The sequence below is a fragment of the Acanthopagrus latus genome, chromosome 9 (assembly GCF_904848185.1).
Source record: "Acanthopagrus latus isolate v.2019 chromosome 9, fAcaLat1.1, whole genome shotgun sequence".
NCBI lineage: Eukaryota > Metazoa > Chordata > Actinopteri > Spariformes > Sparidae > Acanthopagrus > Acanthopagrus latus.
In genome coordinates this window covers 25,162,622-25,180,049 of record NC_051047.1, presented here as the reverse complement: position 1 = coordinate 25,180,049, position 17,428 = coordinate 25,162,622, and the positions used below count along the sequence as shown (strand labels likewise).

At 40.3% G+C, this 17,428-nt stretch overlaps 1 protein-coding gene across 9 annotated transcripts in view; it reads right to left on the bottom strand.

Moving 5' to 3' along the window:
- Positions 1-2,339: 2,339 nt before the first annotated feature.
- The window catches only part of pcbp3 (poly(rC) binding protein 3), a 78,279-nt gene continuing 63,190 nt past the window's right edge, over positions 2,340-17,428 (bottom strand). For 4 of the 9 annotated variants that reach the window (XM_037109184.1, XM_037109187.1, XM_037109185.1 and 1 more), the window contains 4 exons: positions 17,206-17,375; positions 13,912-16,218; positions 12,857-13,005; positions 9,777-9,913 (listed from right to left, as the gene is read on the bottom strand). In XM_037109184.1, coding sequence (XP_036965079.1) covers positions 16,164-16,218; positions 17,206-17,375 — 225 coding nt within the window. In that variant the 3' untranslated portion in view covers positions 9,777-9,913; positions 12,857-13,005; positions 13,912-16,163. Of the gene's footprint in view, positions 7,543-8,109; positions 8,203-8,615; positions 8,772-8,872; positions 9,914-10,048; positions 13,006-13,911; positions 16,219-17,201; positions 17,376-17,428 lie in introns of those variants that run through there. The other 5 variants (XM_037109181.1, XM_037109182.1, XM_037109183.1 and 2 more) reach the window with 5 other exon arrangements.

Below are 17,428 nucleotides of genomic sequence, written 5' to 3'. Positions count from 1 at the left end.
TTTCCCATCAGTTTTAACTGACTTTCATAGTGAGAATGGCTGTGAGCATTTGGCACAGTGGGAAACAGCTGCTGACTCAATTACAGATAATTTAAGGGAGCCTTCCTAATTATCAGAGAGCTTATTTTTAACATTCATTTCAGAGATTTTATCCACTTTATGGTCATTTAGTTGTGCACAAGTATCAAATTACTGACCTCATGCGGGGTTATCTTATTTGGAATACCTTCCGCACTGTTTTCAAGACCTACTAATTTGGGGAGGCAGGAAAGGATTCGTGTTTAAATCCTCCCCCAGCTCCCATGTGATGTCTCCCTGTTGAAGTGTCCTTAAGCAAGACACAAGGGCACTGCTCTGTGGCTGAATGTGACTCTCCCTGTGGTCGGGGAAGGAGGAAAGCAGCGGGATTCAGTGTGAATCACATCTAATTGCATAAGATCTGAGTAGATTTGAAAGTTTAACTCAGTCAAGACTTTTGGAAAGAGGGTTTTGATCCCTCTGCTACTTTTTAGGCGCACATCATGATCCAGGCCAAATCCTCCCTCCTCTACAAGGACACTGAAATCTCTGTAGACGCTTTTACGACATCTAGAACCGGAAATTGCAATGCACTTTTCAGATCCTCTGATCAATCCATGACAGCGGCTGTCATTTAGTCAAAAAAACAACTCCGAGAGTGATGTAAAACTGAAGGGTTACATCAGATTTCCTGTAACACAAGCCTGAGCCTGACAATATAGGTTAAAAAAAATCATGGACGTATGTTTGTTGTAAGGTCAGGCGACCTCTAGCAGCTGTAGTGATTATCACCGTTACAACAGAGGCGGTCAGGGACTGCAGGACACATGAAAAAGCACAATGTTTCCGAAATATTTATGCCCAAACACTGTTATGCTGCAATCCTCATACTTAAATGACCCATTAAGTCGTTATGGGGGGGAGGCTGACAAATGACATATTCACTCTTTTAAGAGTGAGGATGTGTTGAGAAATACAAGCCAAAGCCAAAGACTGAAATTACTTTATGCATTTCACTATAATCAATTATAATCTCCATTAAAGTGGTTGTGGATTAAATATTTCTGTCCCAGGGTGCAAAAATCTCAGAGCAGCTTGCTCCTCTTTAATACAAAAGATACGAGATTATTGGGCACATTTTTTTCACCGTGACACAATAGCAGCTACTCCAAAGTTTAAACATAACAGCAGGTGCAGAACGTCCACAAGAACACATTTTTTTTTCACCATCCAAACTACATTTAGATGAGTTTCAGGGAATAAAAAGCTTTGGGTAACTGCATGCGGTGATTGCTTTCCATGCTTCCTTCTTCAAACACCATCAAAGACATAATGGATTCAGACAAATATGAAGGATTCAAAGTGTTTATCAGAAGTTTGGCACTGAGGCTTTTTTACAACCCTGACCAAATAATCAAGTGACACAAGTGTGATGTGGAAAATGTCAGCTCTTAGAGTTGTTCACCTGAGTTGAGATCTGGTGACTGTGAAGGCCATAGAATATGATTCACGCCATTTTCAAAAAGTCATCATGTCATTCAGCGACCACTCTCGCCCTATGGGTTAAGTGGGCATTGTCATCATGGAAGAATGAGTATGGAAATGTTTTACTGTGGATAAAGGTCAGGACAAAAATGACTGAAATGTCAAAAATAAACTGTGTAACTGAGCCACCGTCATATTCCTCTACATATTAATTCAAACTATTTCTTTAATTTGTCACCTTTCTGCAGTCGCCTTCTTCTTTTGGCTGCTCTCTCGCAATGCATGCCCGAGCGGATCATCTTTTGATTGCCTTCCAAATTGCTGCCCATCTTTCTGGCCAGCAATCAGGAATGGATTGGCTCGTGCAACCCCAGTGGCTGGGGAGCAACTCGGGGTCTTACCCAAGGACATTTCCACTTGTAGCTTGAAGGAGGCGGTGGAATCTGTAGACCTCCCGCTCTATATTTTCAAATTGAAGCTTGTTTGGCTGTAGTCTGGTCTCTTCAAGTTTTACTGACTTATTAATTGTTCAACCTACTTGTATTTGAAACTAGTAACCTTAATTGTTGCTGTGTTCTGCCTGTGTGTGACTTTAATGTGAGCATCTATACATCTGTGTCTGATTTAGAGATGCCTTAGCCAACGCTGCACTACAAATAATCTCAGTTCAACTTGCCCTATACTGGCTGGTAAGAAGATCCGATTCCCTCAAACTTTTCAACTTTATTTTGAAATATGACTCCATGCAATACCTCAAATATAATCTTTAACTTGCTTGGTCAGACCAGAAGTGTTAGCGCTCCACAAAAGAACTGAAGACAAAAAAAAAACTCCACTTCAAGGGAAAAAACACAAACTTTTTATTCTCTTGTTTTTACAAAACATTTCAGAATCAACCTCAATAAATAATAAATCCAATACAGACCTTCAAGAAGTAAATGATCAAACATAAACATGACACATTCCCTCAAACAGCATCATACAATGCTAACCTTTAATTTTTTGCTGCTCTAGCACAGTAACAAAAAAAAAAAACGTGTTGATCAGTAAAATGAAAAAAAGCAATAGAACAGGAGGTTGTTGGCCTTGCACGGCATTGCAGAATGATGAGCACATGAGCGATGCCATGAGTATGACGGAAAAAGGCAACTGAGATGTTTGTAAAGTGGCATGATTGCATCACTGTGAGCCCGCCTGCACACAATCGGCAGACACACAACACAACCAAGAATGTGCACTTTAAAGAAAATATTAAATCAACTGAGCCGATAATGAGATGCTGTGGATGATGGAGACGTTTTGTAAATGGCACAATAAAGACGTTTTAGCCCTCGATCGCCTGTTCCTCAGTTTGTTCATTTGAGACACATCTGGATGCGGCCAGATGAGCGCTAATGCACAAATTTACATTCGCAATGTAAATGTAAAACAACGGGTAAATGTGAAATGTAAATGCATTACATGTAGCAGCCTTGTGTTACTGACTCACGCTGACTCTTACATACTCTACATTAAGCATGTTTAATCGCTCTAACCAAAAGCCAATTTATCCTGAGCCCAAAGTGCAATGACGCAAATAATATTCCCCCGAACGTCATTTCTATTATTATCACTAGAGTAATGCATATGCAGGCTTTGGGATTAAATTGTGTCATTGTATAAAGTTAAAGTGGATTAAAAATAGTAGCTACCTGCAGTCAGTTACAAACAGGCATTAGGTTACATATTAATACCTGTTAGAGTGTAATGTTTGACTGTGGAGTGATAGACGTAGATATACCCTTAATCTTACAGCCTCTAGTTTAAGTGAATGCTGCGGATATTAAAATCCATTTATATGTTTGTTTTATATTTAGCATAATAAGAAACAATCACATTACATGACTTTGCATGTAACTTGTGTAATAAACTGTAGATTATATTTTTTTTGAGAATAACCTGCCCCACCTTTTGATAAACTTAAAAAACTTTTGATACATAAGCATTTTTACTGACTGTATTCATCAGTCTCAATTAAAGGTGTTATAAATCGAGTATGACATGTAAATGTGAGCAGCCCGCTCACCAGGATGAAATGTTGGCGGTTAAAGTTTCTGCAAACCACCAAATACGTTAACCTGACGAGATAGTTTGGTTGTACTAGACGTGTTCATCTGGCCCACACACTGTTTGGAATGGTGGCACTTGTGTGGGCTACGCTTGTTTGCCAGATCTCAACCACAATCAGGCCACACACCACTGTGAACTGAACTGACTAAACCTGATCCAGCACAACAGGAGAGAAATCAACTGTGGCCCAAGTGCCATCAGTATGTTGGATGAACATGTGAACAATTTTGCTATCTGGAAAGCCAGTGACTGCAGTTCAAGACTGTGTTTCAATATTTGAAAGTGAAGTGAAGTCACTAGATGCTTTTATGGAGACCTCGAAACTAAATCCAGTGTTTATAGCGAGAAAAAAATGTATATTTTTGACAGGAGGTTGGGACATCTCCAGCCAAAACAAGTTCTTGACTTAATCCATTCCAAGTGGCGTTTGAGAAAAGCACTGTTACAAGATGAAACTGAATACTGAACCTAAAGAAACATAACGTTGCAACATGACAAAATGTAAAAGCTTCAACATGTCTGTGCTTTGCAGAAACGTATATTGCCAACATTATTTTTCTGCTGATTGGGTTTGCACTTACAAACATATTTTGAAATACATTCAGCTTTAGTTTGAACACATACGCATGTTGGGTATGTGTGAACTTTGAAGTAAAGACGAGCTAACAGCCGTAACAGATATACAACTTAGTGTAATCAAGGAGATATTTGATGGCAACCGCTGAGACAGTCATACATACATGTATATGTAAGCTTCTTTGTAGCTTGATTTGCTGACATTACCCGCAAAACCAGCAACTGGTTCACTGTAGAGCCATATGTTTAAAAAGCTTGTCTCCGGTGTGCCACACATGCTAACCTTTTCTGTATGTGGAGTGGCTTGTTCCCTCCAAGGCATGTGTGAGGAAGGAACTGGAAATTAGACATGACTGACTAACAGAGACTCGCTTCCTAGGAGCTTTTGAGCTCTTACGACATACACTGAAAAACTTATATGAGCTATATGTGAGTGCAAATATACACTAGGTAGTTCTCAGACCTCCCTGTGCGGCCTCTTACACATAGCTGTTATGAGATGGCAGCAGGAATAACATGAATGGCTTATGTGTTTGTGGAGTATAGGTGAATAAGGTGGGGTTTATTTATAGCATGCATTTGGAATTCACTCTCCGCTGCAGTCATTTACCTGCACTATATTCATTTCTCAACCCGACCTTTGAGGCAGATCTCGCATGAAACCTCAGAAAGATGGATATTTATGTATTACTGTGGCTGTTTATTGGCCTGTAACCATGGGGTCATTTCAAATTGGAGTAATACATCCAGATCATGACGGCTTGCTCCGTTCCCGTCTTCCATTCAGTTTTCCTCTTTAGACAAACTGGAGATGCAGTGTGTGTCATGCATATCAATCTGTAGTGTACATACAGCACTAAGACAAACAGGCATATGTCTACAGGCACGCAGTAAATCACTGATTTCATCGATCGCGATTAGTGTAAAGTGAACTCTGGTTGCTTATTGAGCTTTTGTGTTTAGTAATGCATTGACACAGGTACTGTAGTGGTCTAAATGTGGAAAAACCAATGTGCCAATATATTAAAATGTGGGGGAGGAGGAGGGACGACCTTGGTTTATATTGATATATAAATCTTTAAGTTTACTTTGCATCGACTGTCAGGTGCCTGCAGTGCAAAAAAAAAGAAAGAAAAGAAAAAGAAAAAAAGAAAGGTACAGTGAGGCGTCGAAACATGAGGTAAAACAAAGCAGTGCAGTGCATGAGATGTCATGAAAGGTACTAGAGTGTCAAAAAAGTAAAAGCGACCTTTCAGAAACAGAAACAACAGGGTTCTCGGGTAGATGTGAGGAGTCCTAGTAACAGTGCCGATACACACGTTTACAGTAAATACTATAAATTATAAAAAAGTCACTCAAATATCAGGACAATTCAAATACAGAGAAATAAATAAACTATAGGTGCAATGCCATTTGCTCAAGGGTCATGTGATGCACTGAGGGAAGATGGGTAGAAATTAGAGTGTGCCCATTCCAGTGACTTCAGACGTCAGCCTAGAACAGTTCAGGGAAGGCAGGAGGGAGGAGGAGGAGGAAGAGGAGGAGGAGGAGGAAGAACAGAGGGGGGTGGGGGAGGGGGGTAAACAGAGAAAATAAAACAGCTGTGAAAGAAGAACTTTCGCTTGAGAGTGAAAGTCATGCTCAGTGTCTGAAGTGGGAAAAAATACGTGCCAGTACTCCCTGTGTTCACGCTATAAATCAATAAGTGTTACATTCTGAGTTAGTGAACAAAACAAACTTATGAGATATCGCTGATGTTCACAACACACACTTTGAATTATTATCGCAAAAAAATAATTACGTACAATCAAAGCAGCGTTCACATGGATTCAGACAGAGAGAAGATGGCAAACCGGATATCACTTTGTAACTGTTAACGTAGACAGCACTGCCATCCAGAGACGGGCTCGTGGTAAAACAGTATACGACACCGTCAGTGGTGTCATGTTCTGCTACGACGTGGATTCTGCGATACCGTCATTGCTTTCTCAACAAGTGCCAGCACTGTTCAAGGATGAAGTCTGTGCACGAATTGTTTATCGTGCTGCTCAATATGCTGAATTTAGCGCTAGCACGTTCTGGAGCTAATGCGTGGCTAATGTATGTACACTCAAAAAAATCATTTGTTCGCAGAACGTAATAAAATTATGGAAATAATTTCCACCTAAACAAAATGCTTTAATTTAGCCAGAAACAATTTTGTCGAGTGACCTAAATATAAATATGTTGGATCAACATGATGCATTTGTGTTACTATGACTTAATTACTAGGATTATGTCCAACTAGATTTGCAAGGGTAAATGTTACATACTAACATATTTTTGTTGGGCCATTTAAACTAGTATGATATAATTACGAGTTACTTAATTTAAATGGGTAGTTGCAACCATTATTTTAAATACAGTTACATTAATTAATTGTGCTGAGTCAACAAAACCATAATTATTAATAAAATAAATAATTTAACAGTATTTTTATATTCCACAATTTATACAAATGTCAACCTATTTTCCCCAAGCTGGTGTCAAGTTTTGGAAAAGAAAAACACGAAGCAAACTGGATTTGTTGGAATAACACTTTACCAGAAATGGCAAAACTCACTTTCAAGCAATTGGCTGAAAACATGTTGCTGTGAAAATACAAACAATTTCAAATTTCAAGTGTAAACCACTTAAACAACCAGTATTAGGTGTCTATATTTGGAGCTTTCTGATGACCAAAAAACAAATCAAAGCTGGTTATGAAGCTATATGCAGAATACGGTCCTGGCAACTGTGTGCAAAGAAAAATGTTAAATACAGCATTGTGCATCATCTCAAGTTTCAAAAGAAAACTTTGTTGTTTGACAACTTTTTTTTTCCTTCCCTTGTTTAAAGAAACACTTCTAAACATTATTCTCCTCTAACCTCCAAATATCAACAGTTTAAAGTATCAAAACACATTAACAACAGCTTATCATATTTGAAGGTAAATGCCTGAAAGGCTTCAAATAGAGTCACTGCTACCTGAACAGTAGTTTACTCTAATGAGGATGACTAACGTGCAAGTAGTGTTTTCAGTGTTTGAATTTTTTTTGAGAGTCGGTTTCCATCAAGCTCCATGATAAGCTTCTGCAAAGCTTCGAAGGTGTATCGCAGCTCTGGTGGATAGCTGAGGTTGAGCGCGTATACAAGTGCGAACAACATTCCCACGGCAAGTGGTACGTTTCCGAGCTCATCCAGAACTTGCACGCCCTCCAGAATGATACCTACATCTTCCGGTCCATCTTTTGGCTCTGCATCTTCTTTGCGAATGACAAATATTCCAAATGTAGTCTTCATCATCGCAGCTTCACTGCTTTCACCATCTGTGTTCTTCACAGAAGAAAGGGGGGAAATAGAGGATATGCATGTCAAAATGGTACTGTAGTCCCATTTTTTAAACACACAAATTTCTGTAAAGCAGCTGTCACTTATCTTATGTGAAAGATTCTAGTATTACATTGTCTTTTCTTAACCCTCCTTTTGTCCTGGAACAAAGAAGGGAGGAAGGAAGGAAGGATGGAAAGAAGGAAGAAAGAGAGAGAAAGGTGGAGGAGGGGAACTGATTGGGTCAAGAAAGGAAGGAAGGAAAGAATGGAGAAAGGAAGGAAAGAAGGATGGAGGAAAGGAGAAATAGAATCAAGGAAAGGAGAGAGGAAGGAGTGGGAGGGAGGGAGGGAGGGAGGGAAGGAGGGACAGAAGGAAGGGAGGAAGAAAGGAAGGAAATTAGAGACAGGAGGGATGGAGGGACAGAAAGATTTGAGGAAGAGAGGAAGGAAGGACCAGCCAAAACAGATTGGATCAGTTTCACCCCAGAGGACAACAGGAGGGTTAAGTGTGTAACTGGGTTGTTTACAGATGTCAGAATTGGGACTGGAGAATAAAAACAAAATTACATACCATGTATTCTTTCACGAGGTTCTCTGGCTCTTCATTTAAGTAGACACACAGGGCTTTGATGATGCACTCTCTTCTGACATCAATGGCATCGGTCTGAGTGTGTAGGACAATAAAAAATTGACAACAAAAAGCAATTTTAAAATCAACAGGTAGAAAAGATTTCACAAACATTGAACAAACACTGAAATTAACTTTTTTTTTTAATGTAAAAACTTGATTGATATTTTTATGATATGTGAACTTACATTATCCTTGGGTGGTTTGGTTTTATTTCCAAGCAAGACATTTATTCATGTGTCCCAGTAAACAGTAACTACCATTGTAATGTCAGTGGACATTGTCAAATGTGCCCGACGTTCGTATTTTATCAAATCATTCTTCAATCAAGTACATTACCCCCTCTCCATCTAGTTTTATTTACCTTCATCCCTCTTACATTTTCCCTTAAAATGTCAAGCATGACATAAATATTATGGCTGTTCAGTTTCTTTTTTTTATCCTCATACCTGGGTGATGGGTATCATGATGCTCTTGATCTTTCTTCCTTGACCGCCCCCTTTCTTGGAAAACACCTTCATCAGCTTTGAAGATAGAGCATCCAGTTGGGAGAAGAACTTTGGCAGCAAACTGACGGTTGTAATCCTCTTGAATTCAGCAGTTAGCTTAAATGAGAGAAGAAAAAAAAGGTACACAACACTGAATTACTTACTCATATTTGTTTGGCTTACACTAAATCACGAGCGCTCTGTATTTATTCACCCACCTCGCGTACACAGAAGAGAGCCGGCCATTTGGTTTTGAAATCAGCAATCAAGGGTGCATCACGAATAACCTCTTGCCTTCTGTGTGCAAAGGTCTTCTCCATCATGGCCGCCACTGTGCCCTGATTGTTCCTTTTCTTTACTTCTAAAAGCAGGGTCTCTCTTATTTTTTCAAGTGTCTCTGCAGATTCATCAGATGGGTAGGTGGGGCAGTAATTTACTTCTGCTCTTCTGGGCTTCTTCACACCATAAGCAGGACTGCATTTGTCTGCAGGTTTATTTGTCAGCGAATTCAGTTCAACTTCTGGACATCCAAGCCGCTTGAGCTTCCTCCGGTAGTTAGCAAGTTTGTACTTTAAGCTCACCTTCCAGCCACCATATCCAGTGGCAGAGCCTGGCTCTTTCAAACATGGATGGGATGACACAAGGGCTTCAGCAACCTCTTCAAACTCACTGTCTGAGGGGTACACTTTGTACCGAACAATTTCCTCAGCTAAACTGTCAAGAATGGCAGTTTTAAGTCTAACATCTGGATCCAATAAAGTTCCACTTTCTTTGAATGCCGCATTGGCCTTGTCCAGCTGAAGCTGACAATCATATGGGAAACGGGGTACAACAAAAACAACAGGCCATCCAGAGGATCTTGAAGGGGTGGACTCAGGAGAAGACAGGATGTCTGTGTCACACAAGCTACTAAATGAAAGTGATGAGTCATCACCAGACCATGATGTGGCAGGAGTGGAGCAGGGTGGAGGTGGGGAGCCACCAGGCAGGGCAGAGGCAGCGGGAGCTGAATCAAAGACAAGCTTTAAGGTACTTTTGTCCTGGATCTCTAACACTGAAGTCAAGTTGGTGAATTCATTGCCAAACTCAGCATCCATAAATTGCAGCCTGAAGTGGTCCTCTACCCCACACTGCCTCTTAATGTGCTGAACAAGTTCACCAATAGTCTCTGGGATTCCGTCCTGCAGGATCAGTCTCTGGGAATCGTTTTCTCCAAGGATGACTCTGAGCTTCACTGGAGCAGCCATTTCATCAACAATCTGTGAATAAAAACAAAAACATATAAAGACATAAATATAAAAATATATTTGTACAAGAGTACTTATCTAAGGTTGAGACTTATTTTCATTGGCAGTTCAATTAACATTAAATTTTAAATCAAAACGTCATCATACCTTATACATGTATGTGTCTTTTCAATGTCACCATTCTTAGAGATCCAACAAAGTAGTCTGCCAGAGGGTAGTCATCTGCTAGGTCACTAAGCTCAATCAGATCTGTGTCTTTGGTTGGACATGACGTGAGCTCAAAAGCCCTGTAATGCTCACTATACCATCCACAAAGTCTCTTAACCATAAAAAACAGTCTCTCCTGAATAACAAAAACGTGAACAATCTGTCCAAAATCAGGAAGTCCACTTGTAGACCCATGAGCTATAATCATGTCCTTTTTAAAAGTTACACCTTTGGTTGACACAGATCGAGTCATGTGTACCTCTCTGGTACCAGGAAATCTTTGTTCAATGTTCTCAACAATGTCTGTTTTTAAAACATCAATAGGAACTGTTGAGACATTTGTCAGCTCAAGGACAGGCTTTTCAAAACTGGATGCTCTCATGTGATACGAAATCATGAGCTGATGCTTAAAAGCTAGCGAGAGGGGCACGTTTTTGAAGCAGTTGGAGTGTCGAATTACATGCTTAAAAAAACTGTGCTTGGCCTCGAATCGCATAGTCCAGAGACCAACGAGAGGACCAAACTGCCTGATGAGTCCAGGATAATGGTCTAGGTAATGATGTTTGGGTAGAAGCTGCACATTAGGAAACAGTTCTTGGTATCTTTTGCGGTGCTCTGAAATTTTGCACTCAAGGTAAGCAACAGAGTCTTCTGTGTGTGTTGGAGCAACCACCAGCTCTACAACATCTTTTAGAACCATTAAAATTTGCCATGCCATTTCATCTTCTGGCACAAGATGCCCAATGATGAATGGAAGAAATCTTATCAAAGCCCAGTTCTCATGAGCGTTCCCCCCGATTGTTTTTGAGAATGTGTGTGGAATTACGTGGGGCCTGTTAGTCTTGTCTGACCACTTGAAGGGAAAACTAAGGATAGACTTGTTCAGAAGCTCAAGACTGAAATATTTCTTGGATATCAGCAGTGACAAACAATGTGCAAGCTCCACAGGTACGATGCCTTCAAAGACATCATGCATGATATCTGGTGGATAACCAGTCAGAACATTAAAGTGGGCAAGGTTTTTGGTGATTACACATGGGCCTTTCACCCCAAAACAGCTTGAACTGTTCTGCTGGGCTGAATGCACATGCGAGTCATGTAGTTCTTTAGTCCTCAGATCAAATAAACCTGATTTCACATCTCTTGTTTGGATCTCTGCCCGTGTTGCTGTGCAGAATCGGCAGATGTACCCACCAGAAAAACTTTCATTAAAACCTGCCACACTATGGGCACTGAGGTTATCCGCTGCAACAACTTGAATTGTGCCTTTAACACATTTACCAAGCAATGGGACAAAAATTCCTTCCTGCTCAAGTGTTTTTACATCTTGAAGAAGAGGATGCAGGACATTGTCATAACCGTACTTCTTCACATTATCAGATTTGCACAAGATTGCCAGGTAAATCGCAGAAAGTGCTGAATGTGAGCCTGGTGGCAAATTACTCAAAGTCCAGTAGATACCACAGAGCTTATGTTTCCTGCGCGAAGTGCCAAGAGGATTACACAGCTCGAAATCATCTATGTACAAAGTTAGCAAGATTCTTAACTCACCCCCTGAAAGAAAACCATTTCCCTTAAAGTGAGAGCCATCTTGAAATGATTTATAAGTACACTGTTCTCCTGTGACCCCATGACTCTGATGTGCTCTGTGATTTTCAACAACTTTATCCACAACATCTTTCCTATTGAAGAGCTGTTGCAAGCTCTTCAGTAAAGGCACATACTGAAAGCTTTTGTTTTCCTTTTCATCAAGCATGTACTCAGTGGGTTCAATGACATTAAAGTTCTCCCTGTAAAATTTGTTTCGGAGATATGATGTGCTCAAAGAGCCACCTTTCTCTATAGATTTTAGCAAGGGGTGAGACGTGGCAAGGGCTGTGGCGACTTCTTTTATCACTGACTTTTCAGGTACGGAGCCATGTTTCTGAAACATAGTTTCAATAGTGTTAACAGTGAGAGGAAATGCAGCTGAGCATAACAAATAGTGTAGCTCCTGTAGAAACTCATCAACTTTTGTGCCTGGCACATGTGCGAAATGTTCTAGTTTAAGCAAAGCTGCAGCAAAGTTCTGCTCAATAATGTCAGGCAGGGTCTTGCTTATATCATCATTATTTGAAGATGCACTGTTTAATTCCACTACACAGTCATCTGGGTTAAGTGTATCGTCCTCTGCACTGTCAGTTGATTCTTGTGAAACTCTGGTTGTTGTCACTATCCCTGGTTTAAAATCATTTAATGTATGGGGGTTGTGTTTCCGGTTCTTGTGGGAGTGAAATGTTGCATAGATATTTGTTTTAAAAGTACAATCCCCAAACATACAGGTAACAGTTTCATGACTCTTAAAATGAATGCCAATATGTGTGAAAAAGTCCCTCTCTGTAGAAATATTGCTACAGTTGCACAAAGGACAACAAAATGTTTTCAATTCCAGGAGCTCCTGACTTTGAGTTTGCTTAGGATGAACTCTACTTAAATGTATGCGCAACGCATTTTGCGTCTTAAAATTGCATGGACAGTTTTGATATGGGCATGAGTGAAGTCGTCTATGGCGGTGATGTAGTCTTAAATGTTTAAGTAGATCATATCTAGTCGAAAAAGATAGACTACACTCCTTGCACCTCCACATATCAGTAACACACAATGGTACAATCTAACATCTGGGCATTTAACATTTTTCATTTCCCATCTTTCCCTTTTCACCATACTTGATCTTAAACAGTTTGTCACTACATTTGTGTACAAACTTACTGTCTACACTGACCCTGACACTAGCAGATGACTCCCTTTTCCTGCAGTCACTCTTGTTTGATGATGCCAGAAGAGGACGCTTTCACAGGAGTATGGCCAATGGTGGTGACTTGTATGATGGCACTGGACACGTTTACTGCCACAAATTTCTGTGATGAATTGAGAGAGAAAAGAGAGACAGGGTGAGGGAGAAGTACAATAACTTTAACGTACATAATAATAAAGAGAGTTAAAACAATAGTTAATCCAATGTATGACTGGTTCTATTATTTCCAGTGGACAAGTACATTAAATATGCTTCTTTATGTTTGTGGAGGGACTGATTTGACTGAAAACTACAAGTGCGTGAATGTGGCGCGGTGCGATCGAGAGATACTGTAAAAATCCATAGCAAAGCTGCATGTCACGACAAACACCTGATAAGTGTGCCTTGGAGGTTGGTGGTGGCTACACCAGGCTACGAGCTAACGTTAATGCACACAAACCGTGCAACAGTACTTTTACACTCACGGTAGCACACGTTCTCTCCCTCCTCAATAACGTGAATAACATCAGACTGTGGAGAGCTCCGTAGCGCAACGAACTGCTGTGTTTACACTCTCAGAAACCTAGCTGCACCAGAGCAGTGGTCCAGCCCGAGGAGATTTACGTCGAGTTAACAGAGAAACCCTGCCACGGCGGCGGCCGAAAAAAAACTAAAATAAAAAAACAACAACACTTGCTGCTCGCCAAAGGTGGAGTTAGTGTCGACTTTTTGTCGGACTCCAGGCGAAAGCAAGACGCTACTTGGGGGATTTTTAACTTTACCGCTATTATTTTTAAAACGTTTTAAAAACTGTTTGGTTTGAGCGGTTTTGTAAATGAGTCAACGCCGTCAACCTGTTAACCTTAGTTTGCAAGCTTGCACATGGCGACAGTCGGACATGCACTACAATAAAACACGCAGAACAAAAAAAAGTCATTCAAAATGCAAAAGGCGGCCATAACTAACTGTCGATAACAATTCTGAACTTTTATTACCTTCTTTTCAATTGAAGATAAAGGATTAAGCTTACCTTCTTCCACATGTGCTGTCTCTTCTCAAAATGTCTGCTCCTCTTTGCCCGCCAGGGACACACCTTTGACCATGATTAAAGAGGGGCACTACTGATTAGGAATTTGCTCATTACTGCCACACATGCTCCGGAGTTGTAAACAGAAGTGATTTGCAGTCTTAATCCATTAGAATTATGTTGTGTTAACATAAATCAGTCTAGTAAATTTAAATTGTTGTATCTTTTGTTAAAACTACATAATTTAGAAATGTTCAACTCTAAAACATGATTTTATATAATATAAGTTACATACTGGATTTAGGTTAAGGTAGCAGACCCCCAGTTTGCTTTTTTTGAGTGTACATTTTTAGGCCAAAGTTAAAATATTATTTTAATATTCAACCATCAAATTGGAGCCAGATGTTTCATCACTCCCTCACGCAAGGACAAAAGTGGTGAATGGTCAAGACGGAGGATATCAATATAGCAACTTACGATCATGCAAGTTTCATTTTGCCCTCTGACCACAGGGCATTGTCCGTCTGCTGTCTGCCTGAATCCATGTGAACGCAGCGTTAAGTCATCAGGTCGAGATGCCCTTGGGTAATTGTCAAGGCTCTGTTGTGTAAATGCTGACTTTGTTTGAATTGTCTTGGTGCCCCGTGCGAGGCAGACAAGCATTACGGTCAGGTTAACAAAACATAGACTCGCCGCCGAAAGCAGGCATGCACGGGACCAGGTGGGCGCCACGTATTACCCCCTGAGTATTACTGTTTGTTTAGGGCCTTTATGAGTTGCCCAGCGAGCCTGATGTTGTGGAGAGGGCAGAAAAGAGTGTCAGCATGGTGATGTGTGCAAGAAAAAAATATCATGGTGAGTACAATATAGAAGTGTACTCAATACCTGTGAGCTGTAAAGGCTGTCCTTGTGCTCGATTATTTTTCCTGGCACCTATTTTTTTTTTTTTTAAATATATATATATATATATATGTGCAAATCTGATACCATATTTTCATTGTACCCTTTCACATAAAACATCTTAACTTCTAAAAAATATGGTAACGTAATCATGCGGTAGCCTACAGACCCCCTCATGAAGCCATGCAGTGGGCAGAAAACAATGGCGGTATCATGAAAATATTCCCTGACAGAGGCATCACATCACTCTTCTTTCCAACAGCATTGCTCAAGCGGCAGTCGTGTTCTTTTTTCTTAGATTTTTTGTACGTTTTACATTTTTTTATTCATTTTACTCTTTCCAGACAATGACACAATAGGACTTAATAGGCAAATTTATCTAATAGTCTATGAAACAAAAACAAAAAAATACAATATTATTCTTGGATTGAGGCATGCTAAATAAATACTTAGAGGAATAGTTTGACATTTCGGGGAGTAGACATATTCACCTTCTTGTTGAAAGTAAGATAGGAAGCTCAGTACCACTCTCTCATAATGATCTTAATTCTAGGAGATATTTACATGTCGCTCAGCTAAGCATAGCATGAAGACTGGAAACAGGGGGAATCAGCTGTCCTAGCTCTCTCTGAATGTAGTAAAGTGTGCCGAGTAGGCTTGCCATGTGAGTCACATTCAACTTGTGGCGTGACAAAGGTGAGGACAGTTCACTGACAAGACGATGGATGGCAGAGGATGTGTGGATTTAAACCCAGTGACATTAGTTAACCTGATAATGTGAACGAGGGAAAAGTAGTTACCTTACTGAGAAGTTGGTGTGCAGCCTGGTACCTGCAGTTTTCATCTAAACAAGTCCTGGTTCTATTACTCCACATATTAAAAGTACCCATTGTCAATAAGAAACATGGAAGGTAACAGTTGTTGCTCTGGAGACTCTGATGAACAATGCTAATCTCACATTGCATGTCCTGTGTCCAGCCTTCTTCAAAATAAAATTCAACTGGCATAGCTTGTTTCTAGCCTAAGCTAAGCTAACCATCTTAATTCAACTGACAGAGAAGAGAGTGTTATAAATCATCTTATCTTACTGAAGATATAAATGGAATAAGATATTCCCCAAAATGTCAAATGGTTGCATTAATGATACACTGGCTACATACAATTAAAAACAAATCCCAGATTTGATTAGTCCGACTGTTACTATAAGTGTCCCACAGGCTAATGCTTCAGTGTTACGCAAAACCGGGGGAGGGCGGGGATCTAAGGGAAGTCCCATGGGTTAACACATTGAGGTTAATTGTGAAGCGGTGGTTTTGATGTTAGCTTCTGCAAACAGAACCAGATTTGGGGTGACTTCAGGATGTAGTCATGGATGAGGGGTCATTCCACATGGCAGCCACGTCCCTGAACCTGCCATCGGAGTTGTGGGAAAGCAATAGCCATTAGTTTCTCAGCGGACTGCTGTCAGAAATCCCCTTAAGAAGTTGGAGACATAAAGTCCTGTTTGTGGAGTATGTGGGTTCTCCTGCTCTAACGCTGATAACATTTGGCTTTGAGGTGCAGGTGGCCTGTGGACATCAGTGAGGTTCAGTTCTCTCAGAGTTGTGGAAAAATACATTTATTTTCTCTGTTGATAATGAATTAGAGGTTTCAGTGGAGAGAGGGGAAACAGAGACAGGGGGAGTGGAGCATGGCAGGAAAATTCAAATGAAAAACGTGTTCCTCACTTCTTTACTGGTTTGTACAGTATCGGACCATCCAGCTGCTGTTTATTTAGTCTCTGGGCTAAACAGATTTTGTCTTGGAGTAAGCTCCTTTTAATTCCATCACATAAATCACTTAAGTGCAAATACACCAGTGTTAAATCTCAGTTATATCAGCTATATTAGGCTTCTTAAGCCGTATACCTTTCTGTGCTGTTAAATGAATTTGGCCAATAATTTTCCAAACAGAGGTAGGCATTGAATATTTGATGGTTCATTTACTCATCATCCAATTTACTAATTTGCAGGTTCTTTTCAGAGACACATCTTACTTGTATCAGGAGTTGGCATCGCTCCCGCAAGCCACTTACTTGCAAAGAGTGTACTGGCTGAAACTTAATGCATTTTAATGTCTACACTTGGATGGAAATAAGGGACAAAAGTAGAAAGGAACAACTGAGAACATACCATGAATAGCCACATTATTCATGGCCTTATCTCCCTCCTGTCAAACCCTGACAAATATCAAGCATTTTCCAGCAACTCATCAAAAGTAACGGTGTCGTCAATGTCAGAACTAAACAAGCAAAAGATATATTTCCTCAAGATCTTTTCCTACATGCATGGTGAGTCAGGTGTTGCTTTTATCCTGTAGATTGTGCCGGAGCCCAGCTGTTAAGAGTTAAAAGGTTACCTGGCATTGATGAGATACTGGGCCAGGCTGATGTTTGCAGGGGTCCCTGTGATAGTGATCTGGCGCTCTGACGAGCCTTCCATGGCGTTGGCAATTTTGATCTGCGCCCCAGACATCTGTCGTATCTCATTTATTTTGGTTCCCTGGCGTCCAATAATACAACCTATTAGCTGGAATAAAAGCAGAAGTCTGAACCTGTAGCACAGAACCACTCTGTGTTGTT